Below are 15,597 nucleotides of genomic sequence, written 5' to 3'. Positions count from 1 at the left end.
ACAGCATTTATTGTGCTACATCAATCATATTTTTACCTTTTTAAAAAAAAAAAAAATCAGTAACTCCATCATGCAGCTGAATGCCACACCCTGCTCGTTTGTACAAATTTTCATCCCATTTGTTAAAATGTCCAGCAGAAGGAAGAGAGCCACACAAGGACAGATGTGATTGTCTCATAAAAAGATTTATTTTTTTGCCTAAATGTACAAAGGCAAGTTGCAGTATTGTATAAAAAAAAAAAAGAAACATGATAATGTACACTTTACATATAAGAGGACAGTCCAGGAGGAAGCTGGAGGATCCGAGTGACACAGCCGAGGAATCATTTAAAACGCAACCATTAAAAAAAAAAAAAAATAAATGTAAACATCCTTTTAGTACCAGTGATATACTGATACTTTACAGGAACGGTCTCGCTGGGCCGGAGATGGGGGCGGAGCTTGGTTCCGGAAGAAGGTGGGAGTCCAGTGTGAAGAATGATGCAAACCATGCAAAAGTGCACAGCTTTCACGACAGAGATCATCAAAGGTCAAGCACCATTCGAGAGGATGTACAGAGGACGGGAGACAGGAGGCCGGGTGATGAAGAAACTCATTACACCTTATTGCATCGTGTCAGTTAAGCTGAACTAAATGCACCTGGAAATCTATTCTAGTGGCTTTTGGGTGGAGGATAAAAAAAAATTCGCAATGTAGCTCCGTGTCAGTTGACTGCGTTTCATCGCAGTGCACTGCTGAAGAATTTCACGAGCTTGAGGACTTGATACAGAAAAGCACGCGTGTATTCGTGAACCAACCAAACAAAAAAAAAAACCCTGCTGGGATTTTCACAAAGATTTATATAATGATATTTTGGGTGTGAATAAAGCCTGGAGTCCTGATGCTTGTGTTAACAGGAATGGACCCTGCTGAGACTTTGATTTAAAAAAAAAAAAGTGTTACAACATCAATACAGAGGAGTTAAAGGGAAGAGGAGGAGCGCAAAAAAAAAAAAAAGCAGAGACCTCAAAGTTGTAGAACATCTTATAAAGCACTGAACACCATAAAAACTGATGGTTCCCCAGTCGCACTTTTAAAATAATTCCTCTGTACATCATATACAGACACCACGTTGCGTGTGTGTGTGTGCAGAGCAAGACAGCAATACAAAAACCGTCAAGGGGGGGGGAAGGAACATAAATGAAAAGCTTCGCCTGAGAAAAGACAGTCACATTTCTAGTGCTATAGGACACCATGCTGAGCCACAACACACGCCTGCTTTTATATATATCTATCATAAAAAAGGGAAGGGGTGGAATTTACGAAAATAAAATATTATTTAAAAAAAAAAAACCCACAAGAAAAAAAAAAAATCAAGCTCCGACACTTTTGCAGCACGGTAGAGCAGCACATCACGTCAACGACACGCATCACTAACTAAACTTCCCCGAAAGGTGACACACTGCATCATAAAAAACATTACGTGTCGTCACATCACTGACTAGTCGATTTAAGAGAGTTAGTACGTCTGACAGTGCAGAGACAGACAGAGAGAGATGGAAAACCAAAATGAAAGACCTTGAGAAATATAGCAGCTTAGTGATGCCTGGTTGAGCTGAGCATGAGGCGAGATGTTTCGCTGGGTTTCATCTGATTCTGCATGACCTCCATGTCCAACACGGTCAACACTGCTTCTGCAGGACTGGATGAGCACGACCAGCCTGATACTTTAATAAATACTTGCGCAAAAACGAAAGTCCACCCTGATCCGTGAACTTCAAATTGAAACCGAACGTATTAAACAGACAGACAGACGCTGGGATTTCCTCTGTGTGAAGTGTAATCTAGATGGGGGGCAAAAAAACCCCAAACAAACAAACAAAAAACCCCCTGACCCTCCTGAAAATGAAACAAACAATAAAAAAATAAAAATACAAAGCAGTCTTGAGGCGTGTGGCAAACTGCCACCAATAATGAGACACGTTTAGGGAATTTAAAACGCAGCTGTTGTGAAAAGTCACAGACGCTTCAGAGAGGACGAGGATGTGCACTAAAAAAAACCAAACCAAAAAAAAAAAAAATTTAATAAACCCAAAAACAAAATACCAACGTCAACCATTTCATCATGATAATATAGCTCAGTCTTTTTTTTTTCTTTCTGGATCGCCCGACCACAACCTGTCCGTGGGAGTGTTCTACAGTCCAACATTCTCACGAGTAGAGGTTTTCCCCCCAAAATGACTCTTCGCTAGTTCTCACACACACACACACACACACACACACACACACACACACACACACACACACAGAGCAATAGAGAGAGAGAGAGAGTTCAGTAGCCGGCTGGGCGAGGTGGGGCAACAGGATGGCTTTGAACCTGGTCTCACAGTCCTCAGTGGGGTAACGAGGTACGGATGCTAAGAAAACGTCACTCTGCCACACATTCCGGCAGAAAAAAAAAAAAAATCCCAAAACTAAAAATATAGAAACACCATTCAACTGATGTCTAAATGAACTCCATATACTTCCCCATGTGATCCAGTCACATGTATTTGTAAAGATGAGGTCGAGTCAGCCACGTCTCCCTGGAAAGAAAAACAAGCATAATAAGCGCAAATATCAACTGGAGGGATGCCACCAAATACCAACAGCCCATTCAGGTCATGTATTATCAACAAATACTTTTAGTCTCAAAAAAGATCCCCACTGGACAGTGTTTTGGAAATATTTTGAAAATTTTCCATCAGGTCGGTGACAGGAGCGGTCAGAAAAGCTTACGAGACACGTTAGTTCACGTGTGGCTGTCCCGATTAACTGCCGAGTTTAATTAGCTGACTATATGTTTGGAAATATGACCAAATAAATTTGTTAGAATATATATTTTATTCTATCCACATTCACTGGATATGAGCAATCGCGTGCTCTGATTGGCTACTCTACTACTAGGATATCAGCTCATATACCGCGAGTAGAGAAAAACAAAACGGCGGCGTGTGTTGCTGAACCAACCGAGGACGAAATAAAAACTCTACTCGAAAACAAAACCCCAAGAAGTGTTAAAAGAAACAGAAAAAGCTAAAATAACACAAGGTTCCCCTCTCCCTCCCCCCAAATACCTCCTGTTCCACACTCCAGCCCAGTCGGAGGCAGTAATGCACCTTTAAGTTGGTTTGCCAACTGCCAAAAAACCAGGAAGAAGAAAACCCCAAACATAAAAATAAAAAAAAAGCAACAAAATATGGAATAAAAGTATTTGATGGTAAGAACAGATCTTTTTTTATCTTTCAAGAATTATTATTATATTATTGTATTTTTCACGAATTGCTCGTCATTTCGTCAGTTTGCTTACATTCGAAACGGAAATGATTTTGTCAGACATTTTGGATAAAATTTTTATTTATTTTTTTAAAAAAAGATTTTTTGGGGGCTTTTTCCACCTTTATTGGATAGGACAGCGTAGAGACAGGAAATAAGAGACGGGGAGGGATCGGGAAATGACCTCGGATCGGAATCGAACCCTGGTCCTCGGATTTATTAGCCTGGCTAACGCGACTTCAAAGCTCTGCGAGCATTTGGTCTGGCAAAGATATTAAGCCCAACCGTTTCCCAGAGCCCGTGGTTGACCCGCCTCCCTGAAATGCCTCAGTTTGCTACTGGTCGAAGCTAGAAAAGGCTGTGACGAAGCTTAAACCAATCACATCACTCTTTCCTCTGACGTATGTGATGCGACGGGGCTAACCCGTAGATTAAACTCTTACCGAAGCCGGTCGGGAGCAAGGCGAAAACGTCCTTCCTTTCAATAAATACCTCCAGGGCTGCTCTTTGCTCCGTTTTCAATGAGAACTTTCCGTTGAATGCTTTCAATACAGCATCTATGCGTAATAGATGCGGAAACGTGAATGAAGCGCTTCCGGCATAGATTCTGTAAACAATCTATGGCTTCCGGTCGCAGTTCTACTACGTCACTGCCTTGAACACGCCTCTACCCAGGGCCGTTGGAGATGCTCAAAGTTGATTGGTTCCCGATTTTTTGGGAGCTTGGAAGAGCTGGAGATAGCTTGCCTGGCCAGACTAAGCTCATAACAGGCCCTCGTGTTGCGTCACGCTTAGGATGGCCGGGCCCAGGCTACGGATTTATGGCATGGCGCCTTATCCAACTGAGCCACGACGCCCCCAAATTAAAATTTTTTGAATTTGCAAAAATTAAAAATAAAAATGCTCTGCTTCTCAAAATCCAGTGAACGTGGACAGAATTAACAGTTACTCCACTCAATCTCATCGCTGTACATGGCTTACAGACAACTCGGTGCTACACGCCTCGTCAGGTATCAGCTCATGTACGACTCGATTTCATGGAATAATTGTTATTTATATATATATATATATATATATATATATATATATATAGACACAACACAGACAGACACAAACATGAGCATCTAGCTGAGATTGATGAGCTGTCAGAGCCAGAATTTACACACCAAGCTAACATTACCTTTTCTACCTCGGAGCCCCCCCGTGTTTTCTGAAGAGTCGCACAGAGTTCATATTTAATAATAATAATAATAAAAAAAAGCCCTGTCTGATTCAGGCCATGTACACTTCAGATTTAACTCTAAATCCAGAGTTAAACCGAGTCACACACCTAATCTTTATAATTCCACTCCTCCAACACATTCGAGACACAATTCTGTGATTGACCACAAGGTGTCAGTATAAGCCTTCATTTCCAGGAAGCGGGTTCAAATCCAGCAACACTAAATAAGGGCCAGCCTCAGCCCGAGCACCTTTAAATAATCCTGATGATTTGGGGCTGTGAGGTGGTCTGTGTGACCAACCTCTTCAGCATCAGGCGTCTGCGCGCGTCGACCAGCACTGAGATCGGTTATTGGGCCGTTTTTGCGGCCCGAGAATAAACCCAGCTAAACGTTTGAGCAGACAACTTAGCTAAATCAGCACTGCTGCTCCTCAGGCTGTAATCAAAGGAAAACCTCTCAGATCCCCCGCATTTCACACAATTGTGTCTTTCCTGTGACGGGAGCTGTGCGTTATTTAGCTGTTAAAAACTTACCGCTCTCACCTCCGTGCTGGTGGGTAGAGGGAGGGGGCTGCTGCCTGCTGACTGGCAACGATAGCTGATGAGGGGAGACCTGGAAGAATGAACAGGAGGAGGATGGGGGGGGGGAGATGATGATGATCAGTGGCACATTACTGTGGAACTAAAACATTTAAAACACCTCAAAACCAACTGAACCACATGTTTAGATCTTTTGAAAGACATCAAATCATACGCAGTGTCTTTAATGGTGCACTTCATGGACTTTTAGGCTACGTTCACACTGCAGGCTGAAATGACTCAAATCCGATCTTTTCGCCCATATGTGACCTGTATCCGATCTTTTATTGACAATATGAACGACACAGATCCGATTTTTTCAAATCCGACCCAGGCCGTTTGGATATGTGGTCCTAATTCCGATTCCTATCCGCTCTTTTCATATGCGACTTCAGTCTGAACCGCCAGGTCGCATTCATCCGACTTACACGTCATCAACAAGCCACAAACGTCACTATTCTGCGCTGAAGTAGGCGGCGGGTCTCTCAAAAAAAGTTACAACAACATGGCGCACATGACATCAATGCGAGGGACGCTTCGGGCTGTGAAGGTTCTGAATCTTCTCAATGGAAGGACGCAGAGGTTAGGGAGCTGATTTCCATTTGGGGGGATACAACTATTCAAGCTAGATTGGATGGGTCATACCGCAACCGGGCGGTTTTACTTCCGTAAACACTGGCCATGCTCACTGCATGTGACGTCGTCGTATCCTGCAATGCGCATGCGGAACACTTTTAGGTCGCTTTTCGTTCATACTGAGGATCACATACAAGTTGCATATATTTGTTCATGTGAACGATCTCACAAAAAAATCGGATTTCACAAAAAAATCGGAATTGAGCATTAAGCCTTGCAGTGTGAACGTAGCGTTAGTGGAAGCGGTGTCTTCATATTGGTGAGCTCACTGAGACAGGGTTCACACAAAAGCTTTACATTTCTAAAAATCTTCTTACACAAGCTCAGGGCCCGGTCCCACAACACCGATAACCATAACTATACCTACAGTTGTGGTCAGAAGTTTACATACAGTGACATGAAGGTCATCTTGGATATCAGTGTCATGGCAATATTTGGGCTTTCGGTAATTTCTTTGAACTGTTCTTTTTCTGTGGCAGAATGATTGTACAGCAAACATCTTTAATTTAAAAACAAAACAAAAACACCACCACGAATTTGGTGCACAAGTTTTAATTTTCTTTGGGTTTTCTGAAATCAACACAGGGTCAAAAATTGACATACGCTCACTTAGATTATTAATTCAGAGGTGCTGAAACTTCCAAAATGTCTCTTATCTTGCCAAGGCCGAGGTCTCTTAACTTCCTGTTAGAGATCATGATTGACTACAGCTGGTAGCTTCTCTGTGCCTTCATAAAAAGGGTTTGTTTACAGCACTCACTGGATTGACCAGCACACAGTAAAATGGGAAAGTCCAAGGAGCTCAGTGCAGATCTGAGAAAGAGGATCGCAGATATACACAACTCCGGAACGTCTCTTGGAGCCATTTCTAAACAACTGCAAATTCCAAGATCAGTTCAAACAATTGTATCCAAGTTATTGTGAAGTGTAGTCACTTTGCCAAGCCACTTTGCTTCAAGAAAACCCAAACTGTCACCCTCAGCTGAAAGGAACTTGGTTTGGATGGTCAGGAACAACCTGGGAACCACCATGGCACAGTCCTGCCATGAACTGGAAGCTGATGGATCACGGTCTACAGTTCAGATCACCATGGACTAAGAGCCTGCTATCCAAGAAATAACCCCCTGCTCCAAAATTGACACCTTCAAGCTTAACTCAAGTTTGAAGCTGACCACACGGATAAAGAAAAAGCCTCATGGAGGATAGCTGTATGGTCAGTTGAGACAAAGATTGAGTTGTTTGTCCACAATGACCACCATGTACAGAGGGACACTGTACCAACTGGTGGTGGTGGTAGGGTCATCATGCTCTGGGGCTGTTTTGCTGCCAGTGGAACTGGTTCATTGCACAAAGTGGATGGAATAATGAAGGAGGAGGACTACCTCAGAATTCTTCAGCGTAAACCATCAGAAACTTGAACACGACTTGGGAGTTCCAACAGGACAATGAACCCAAACACGCATCAGAGCTGGTTGTGGAGGATAAAGCAGGCTAACATTAAGCTTAAAACAAGTCCTGACTTCAACCCTACTGAAAATATATGGACCGTGCTTATAAGTCAAGTCCATGCCAAGCAAAAAAAAAAAATTAACCGAACTCTACCAATTCTACCATGAAGAGTCGTGAAATATCCAACCAGAATTCTGCCAGAAGCTTGTTCATGGTAAACAAAAATGCTTGGTCAAGGTGAATCTTGCGAAGGGACATTTTACCCAAATAAGAGGTGTGCTGTATGTAAATTTTTGACCCTGTGTTGATTTCAGAAAACACAAAGAAAATTAAAACCTGTGCAGCAAATTCTAGTGCTTTTTTTTTTTTAAAAGCTGTATGCTGTACATTCATTCTGCCACAGAAAAATTCAAAGAAATTACTGAAAGCCCAAATATTGCCATGACATTCATATCCAAGATGACTGTATGCAAACTTCTGACCACAACTGTATAACTACGACTCGGACTATCCCTCTGCCTCAATTTAGTTCCACTCTGGAGCAGAAACACCACAACTATAACCCCGACTATAATATCAGCTGGTCCTGACACTCAGGGAAATAAATGCATGCAGCTTAGGAATAGTCATGGAAGTTTTTTCCAAGTTGTCGCACATTATTCCGGGTCATACTGTACAGCTTGGACTTCAAAACAACCCCCACACACACTCCGGTGGCTGATAAAATACAGATAGGTCTCAGATTACGGAAATATAATAATAAAAAAAAAAAAGGATACAAAATACGGAGTGGTTATGGATTTTAATCCGGATGCATCACGGAAGCTAATAATTTACGGATCGGTCACGGACGTTTCAGTATATTACGGACTGGTTACCGATTTCATACAGATGATGCTTCACTGATTAAAAAAATAATAATAAATTAAGAAGTCTAAAACAGTTAAATGTTTGCACTGCTGAAGTTCATAATTAAAATATCTTACCGGCATTTATATGTTTACTTCAGGCTTGTAGTCCAGGACTCGTGCCCTAATTTTAACGACTCGTGACTCGACTTGGACTTGAGCACTGATGACTCGGACTCGTGCATTAACTGCATTAGGACTTGTAAACTGGAGACGAGGACTCGGATTTTTTCTTTATTTTTTTGGAACAGACCATAATAATTTGGCAGAAGATATTTATACCCGTACCTACATACATTTTTGTACTAATTTCGTGCAAGTGTGTCACACCTGCGCGCCTTGGCGCGTGCATCAGATAGACTCTTGAGGGTGCTCCAGACAGTGCACACGCCAAGTGGACTCTCGCACACGCGCTGTAAACGACTCGCGCCTGCACATGATTAAGGCGCAATCAGCACGCCTATATAAAAACTGTGAAAACACACTGACTTTGCGAAGTATTGAGTTGCGTTGCTGATACATTTCCTGTTTCTCGTCTTTGATTCTGCCGAGTCTACGATAGCCTGTTTGTGCGTCGCTCGCCTGTTTCACAGTTTTATGATACTGCCTGACGTTCTGGATTGTTTATGTCTTCACTTGTATTAATAAACACACCTTCTGCACTTCCATCCGTCTCCCAACCATCTCTGACAGAATACTTCACACTCCCTGATAAACAGACGCACATTCACCTGTTCATACGTCATGTTCAGGAACAAACTAACGTTAATGGCGCCGAAACAGCCACCGTCAAACGGTGCAGATGGAGTGTTGGACTCGACTCGAATTTTTTTTTTTAAAATAACATGGACTTGAACACTGGGGACTTGAAACTGGACTCAGACTCGAGGTTTAGTGACTCGACTCCAACACTGGTTTACTGTATTAATTTACTATTGATATTTCATGCTTCGTATTATATTTTTTATTCCCCGTGAGTCCGTATTCCGTGACTTCATGATGCGACAAGGATCCGCAAAGATGCCCGAGGAAAATAGCATGTGCTCAGACGTCGTCACATTACCTGATTGGTCAGATGTTTTATCGGATCAGGTTCAGGCCTGGAAAAATGGCTCCAGAAGCAACCTCACCGATACGGATAAACCCAGGCCTGGGCTATCGGGATCGTTATCGGTCTGGTGTGAACACCGAAAACAAACTGCAGGGGACTGATTTATTTATACTTATTGTTATAGTTATCAGTATTGTGGGACCAGGCCTTCACAGTCGTGCAAGCGTTCACAACAAACACACACTCAAGACAGAGTGACGCACTGTTTTTAGCGTGTAAAACTCAATCATAAATAAAAGTCATGGAAAATAGTTGAATTACGTTTTACAGTGGTGCTTGAAAGTTTGTGAACCCTTTAGAAGTTTCTATATTTCTGCGTAAATATGACCTAAAACGTCATCAGATTTTCACACAAGTCCTAAAAGTAGATAAAGAGAACTCAGTTAAACAAATGAGACAAAAATATTATACTTGGTCATTTATTTATTGAGGAAAATGATCCAATATTGCATATCTGTGAGTGGCAAAAGTATGTGAACCTTTGCTTTCAGTATCTGGTGTGACCCCCTTGTGCAGCAATAACTGCAACTAAACGTTTGCGGTAACTGTTGATCAGTCCTGCACACCGGCTTGGAGGAATTTTAGCCCGTTCCTCTGTAACGAACAGCTTCAACTCTGGGATGTTGGTGGGTTTCCTCACATGAACTGCTCGCTTCAGGTCCTTCCACAACATTTCCATTGGATTAAGGTCAGGACTTTGACTTGGCCATTCCAAAGCATTAACTTTATTCTTCTTTAACCATTCTTTGGTAGAACGACTTCTGTGCTTAGGGTCGTTGTCTTGCTGCATGACCCACCTTCTCCTGAGATTCAGTTCATGGACAGATGTCCTGACATTTTCCTTTAGAATTCGCTGGTATAATTCAGAATTCATTGTTCCATCAATGATGGCAAGCCATCCTGGCCCAGATGCAGCAAAACAGGCCCAAACCATGATACTACCACCACCATGTTTCACAGCTGGGATAAGGTTCTTATGCTGGAATGCAGTGTTTTCCTTTCTCCAAACATAATGCTTCTCATTTAAACCAAAAAGGTCTATTTTGGTCTCATCCATCCCAAAACATTTTTCCAATAGCCTTCTGGCTTGTCCACATGATCTTTAGCAAACTGCAGACGAGCAGCAATGTTCTTTTTGGAGAGCAGTGGCTTTCTCCTTGCAACCCTGCCATGCACACCATTGTTGTTCAGTGTTCTCCTGATGGTGGACTCAGGAACATTAGCATTAGCCAATGTGCGAGAGGCCTTCAGTTGCTTAGAAGTTACCCTGGGGTCCTTTGTGACCTCACCGACTATTACACGCCTTGCTCTTGGGATGATCTTTGTTGGTCAACCAATCCTGAGGAGGGTAACAATGGTCTTGAATTTCCTCCATTTGTACACAATCTGTCTGACTGTGGATTGGTGGAGTCCAAACTCTTTAGAGATGGTTTTGTAACCTTTTCCAGCCTGATGAGCATCAACAACACTTTCCTGAAGTCCTCAGAAATCTCCTTTGTTCGTGCCATGATACACTTCTACAAACATGTGTTGTGAAGATCAGACTTTGATAGATCCCTGTTCTTTAAATAAAACAGGGTGCCCACTCGCACCTGATTGTCATCCCATTGATTGAAAACACCTGACTCTAATTTCACCTTCAAATTAACTGCTAATCCTAGAGGTTCACATACTTTTGCCACTCACAGATATGTAATATTGGATCATTTTCCTCAATAAATAAATGACCAAGTATAATATTTTTGTCTCATTTGTTTAACTGGGTTCTCTTTAGCTACTGTTAGGACTTGTGTGAAAATCTGATGATGTCTTAGGTCATATTCCTGCAGAAATATAGAAAATTCTAAAGGGTTCACAAACTTTCAAGCACCACTGTAGAGAATCAGCGATGTAATAAGACCACTGAAAAACGACTTGTGAAACAACAGACGCTCAAGACGCTTGTGGTTGTCTTGTATGTAGCGATATAAAAGGAGCAATCAGAGGAAGCTATGGTTTGAATCTTGCTAAATATCTCTGAAGTGAAAGCACTACTCCACCGCAGACATGAAGTAGGAGTAATTTTAGACCAAAAATGGGTTACAAAATAAGCGGTTTGCATGAAGGCTGTTCTGGCAGCTTGGCGACATGATGTACTGTACTACAGATTTGTGACATTTTCATTGCGTCCAAAACATTAGCGTTCGATTTGAGATGTTCAAGTACGTAATGTGTCGAGCATCGTACAGTATGTGTGATGCAAGAGGAGCGCTAACCTGTGGCATAGGACAGGTCGTACTGGCCAGGTACTAGTGGGTAGCCCAGGTGGTGGTGAGACTGCATGATTCTCTGTGAGGGAGATGAACGGGGTCGATCCATTTCTCGCTCTCTTTCACGCTCCCTTTCTCTTTCTCTCTCTGCGACTGCTCGCTCTCGCTCGTGTGATCCCTTATCGCTGACCGTGGGCGATTTGCTCTTGTACTGGTTGGCGTGTTGGTGCAGGATGTCCAGGGCTTTGGCTTCAGAGGACGACTTGCTGCTGACTGTAGGACTTGAGCGAGATTTCTCTCCTTCCTCTCCTCCGCCCATCTTACCGCCGTAAGGAGAGAACGGGTAACCGGCGGGTAGATAAGAACCTGAATGGGGAAATCCGTCATGCTCGGATTAGAAAGTAGACTTGGATGCCATTTTTAACTCTCAAAAACTTCCAAACCTTCAAATCTATAAGTTAAAGTTTTGCATGTGAGTGAACACACACATTATGACCACCGACCAGTGACGTGAATAACGGTTATTCCACGAAATCGAGTCGTACGTGAGCTGATAGCTGACGAGTCGCGTAGCACCGAGTTGTTTATAAGCCATCCATGACGAGATTGAGTGGAATAACTGTTTTAGTCTATCCACATTCACTGGATTTTGAGAAACAGGACATTTTTATTCTTATTTTTTGCAAATTCGATGAATAAAAACTTTATACAAAACGTCTGACAAAATCATTTCCGCTTAGAATGTACACAAACCGGAAAAATGACAATGGAAATTGATGAAAAATGCGATAATTCTTGAAAAATAAAAAAAAAAGATACGCTTTTACCATCAAAATACTTTTAGTCCATATTTTGTTGCTTTTTTCCCTATTTTTTGGGGTTTTATTTTCGAGTAGTTTTTATTTCATCCTCGGTTTGTTTAGCAATACGTGCCGCCATTTTGTTTTTCTCTACACACGGTATATGAGCTGATAGCAGAGTAGCCAATCAGAGCACACGATTGTTCATATCCAGTGAATGTGGATAGAATAACATTGATTATCCCATTACAGTGGTACCTGTCAAGGGGTGGGATATATTATGCAGCAAGAAGACGGTCAGTTCTTGAAGTTGATGTGTGGGAAGCAGGAAAAATGAGCAAACGTAAGGATCGGAGCAACTTTGACAAGGGCCACCTTTCTGTTTAAGCCAGTATTAACTTTTTCAGCAGTCTGTACTACAGTAGCTCTTCTGTGGGATTGGACCAAACGGGCGAGCCTTCGTGGCCCATGTGAATCAATGAGCCTTCGACACCCGTGACCCTGTCTCCAGTTCACCGGTTGTCCTTCCTTGGACCACTTTTGGTAGGTACTAACCACTGCATACCAGGAACACCCCACAAGATGTGCCATTTTGGAGATACTCAGACCCAGTCGTCTAGCCATCACAATTTGGCCCTTGTCTGTGCTCACTCTAGGACCCAAATTGTTTTAGCGAAAAGTGCTAAAGACTCAAATTTTTCTTTAGCAATTTCGCTTAGCAAGAAATGCTAAAAGAACAATTTTCTTTTTAGCTAAGTAATTTTTTTTAGCAAGATATGTTATACTTCTAAATGTTTCTTGCACTGACATAATATTGAAAAACTAGAGCATATTTAAGAGCTGATATACGGCTTTATATTAGCTGATCACACAAACTTGAACATGGTTTAGGGAGTATACAATATTCAAGGTTGAGCAACCTTACAGAGTCATATAAACTATGTTCAATGGAAAGGTGATACATCACTTTATATTAGTGGCCTATACAAATTTGAGCTCTATCTGCCATGGTTTGGGAGTTATAGGCAATTCAAGTTGAGCGACCTCGAGTCTGACCTTTCAAGGTCCCCTGAGGTCATGTACGCTATGTTCAGGAAAATGCTGATTTCATATTAACTGCTCATACAAACTTAAGCTTCATCTGCCATGGTTTGGGAGTTAGAGGCCATTTAGAGGTCCATGGTAACCCAAGGTCATGTATAAATTTGAACTGGCCAAGTTGGCCTGGCCAACATCAGTGTCTGACTTGACAAATATCAATGGCTGGCCTTGCTAATATATTAATTTTATTTTTTTCAAAATTCTATTTTAACATCTCAACCACTGGTATTGCCTCGTGTGTGTGTTTTCATTATTGAGATGTGTGTATGTGTGTGTGTGTATAATTGGGATCCGTGTGTGTGTGTTTAGGGGTAGGGGGGTGTCTTTATGGGTAGGATGAAGGGAGCTCAGGGAGTTAAAATCAATAGTTGTTTCTTATAAATTAATCTCATAACCCAAACATAATGATATTCACCATTAATTTCTCAAATGAAACACTTGCAGTCAAAACTTTGAACCATGTGCGTCAAAACGCTCTGAAAACAAGGTACACTTGGTCGATATATCCTGGTTCATCTGTGAGTTCTTCCAAAGTTCTGTCAGGGTTGATATTATGTAGAAAATGCGTCTTTAGACTGGTTATATCGTGTTTTTATCCCTAACTGAGAAAGCTAACAGAATATTCTAATGTTATCTCACTTTTTAGATAAGTTTTTGTCATACGTAAAGTCGGATAGTTTATTTTAAACAAACCTCGCTATAATCTTGTTCACTAATGAGCGAAAATTGCCGACATTATCGGTGCAACTCGGAAATTGATCATTTTATATGTAAGGTCCGATGCTATTGGAAGACGTAATTTGCGGTCAACCAATAAGAAGCTTCGAAACTCGGGGGCGTTGGTTATAAATCAAAACATCGAAGATGGACACGAAAGGTACTGTTTATCTTGAGAAATCGAAATTGTTTGATGGATTTTGCTTAAACTTTAAATGACTTTCGCATAAAATGCGAATACAGATGATTTTCTTTTCGCAAATTGGAATAAAACTTCGCAATTTGTGGACGTGCGAGCGGCTAGCGTGAGCCCAGCTTGTCAAAGTTGCTCAGATCCATTTTTCCTGCTTCCAACGCATCAACTTCAAGAACTGACTGTTTTCTTGCTGCCTAATATATCCCACCTCGACAGGTGGCACTGTAATGAGATAACCAGTGTTACGTCACTTCACCTGTCAGTGATCATAATGTTATGGATGAGCAGTATATGGATGATTAATATATAAAAAAATACATGATAATTTAGCTCTAAAAACTAAAAACTGTCTACATAATTCCAAATGTCGAAGCTGTCCTTGAAGTGCAACAAAGGAAAAAAGAGGGACCCCCCCACACAAAGTGAACTTGGCTCATGATCTGACAAAAAAAAGCTTCGCAAATCATGTTTTCAAGTGTTAATAGCTTTGCTTACACATTTCTTGTTTGCAAACAATAAAATAAAAGCCATCATATAATATGGTACATGAAAAATGAAGAGAGAAAGTTTTTATCAGCTATAACTCAGACACAAGCGGAGTTAATGTCAAGATACAATAAAGTCAATGGAAACAATTCACAATATGTGGCTTCAATCCAACGGCTAATAAATGTGTTGCTATAAAGCTATTTTTGCTGGCTTGCATTCGCACCCTGTTCTGCTGCCAAGTGCTTTGCAGTGCAGAAATATGAGAGAGAGAGAGAGAGAGAGAGAGAGAGAGAGAGAAACAAAAAAACCTTAGGGATGCTACATCATGAGAAATAGCTGGTAGATGGTAATTAGTCTTTACCCTTGCGAGCACTGGTGTTGCGCATTGCTTGCTATCTTAAGTGCAGCATTTTCTAGCTGTTGATCTTAATCTGGTTAAATCCGTGCATAAATTATGTCCCTAATAACTCCAACATACCTGCGTAGTTCTGCATCATGACCGAGGGCATTCCTCTGTATCCAGGATGGTTGGGGTCGTAGCCTTGCCCATACGGATATCCATGCATGTAGTGCATGTAGGGTTGTTGCTGGGCCAACGCAGAAGAGAAAGACATGTGAGCATTTGACCGAGGGTCTTTCCCTGCACCCCGGTAGTCCTCAGAGGTAGGAACAGACAAACGATCAGTGTTGTCCTTGCTCTCCTCTTTGGCACTTGACTCCTTAGTCCGCGATCTCTCATCTTTGCTTTTCCTTTCTCGGTCACGCTCTCGCTCCTCCTCGACCTGCCTCTGGTTCTCAGGGTACTGGTAAACACAGTCACACATTTCCGTGAGCTAAATCTTAGTA

General features: G+C 41.8%; 1 protein-coding gene across 3 annotated transcripts in view; it reads right to left on the bottom strand.

Moving 5' to 3' along the window:
- Positions 1-216: 216 nt before the first annotated feature.
- Positions 217-15,597, bottom strand: part of LOC132899193 (zinc finger protein 609-like) — a 225,286-nt gene continuing 209,905 nt past the window's right edge. Inside the window, exons 6-9 of one of the 3 annotated variants that reach the window (XM_060940896.1) lie at positions 15,230-15,554; positions 11,455-11,814; positions 5,051-5,129; positions 217-2,564 (exon numbers count right to left, since the gene is read on the bottom strand). In XM_060940896.1, the coding sequence (XP_060796879.1) occupies positions 5,056-5,129; positions 11,455-11,814; positions 15,230-15,554 (759 nt within the window). In that variant the 3' untranslated portion in view covers positions 217-2,564; positions 5,051-5,055. The remainder of the gene's footprint in view (positions 2,565-5,050; positions 5,130-11,454; positions 11,815-15,229; positions 15,555-15,597) is intronic. The other 2 variants (XM_060940895.1, XM_060940897.1) reach the window with 2 other exon arrangements.

The sequence above is a fragment of the Neoarius graeffei genome, chromosome 15, assembly GCF_027579695.1.
Source record: "Neoarius graeffei isolate fNeoGra1 chromosome 15, fNeoGra1.pri, whole genome shotgun sequence".
NCBI classification, from domain to species: Eukaryota; Metazoa; Chordata; class Actinopteri; order Siluriformes; family Ariidae; genus Neoarius; species Neoarius graeffei.
Note: the sequence above shows the minus strand (reverse complement) of the source record. Positions and strands in the feature narration are given on the sequence as shown.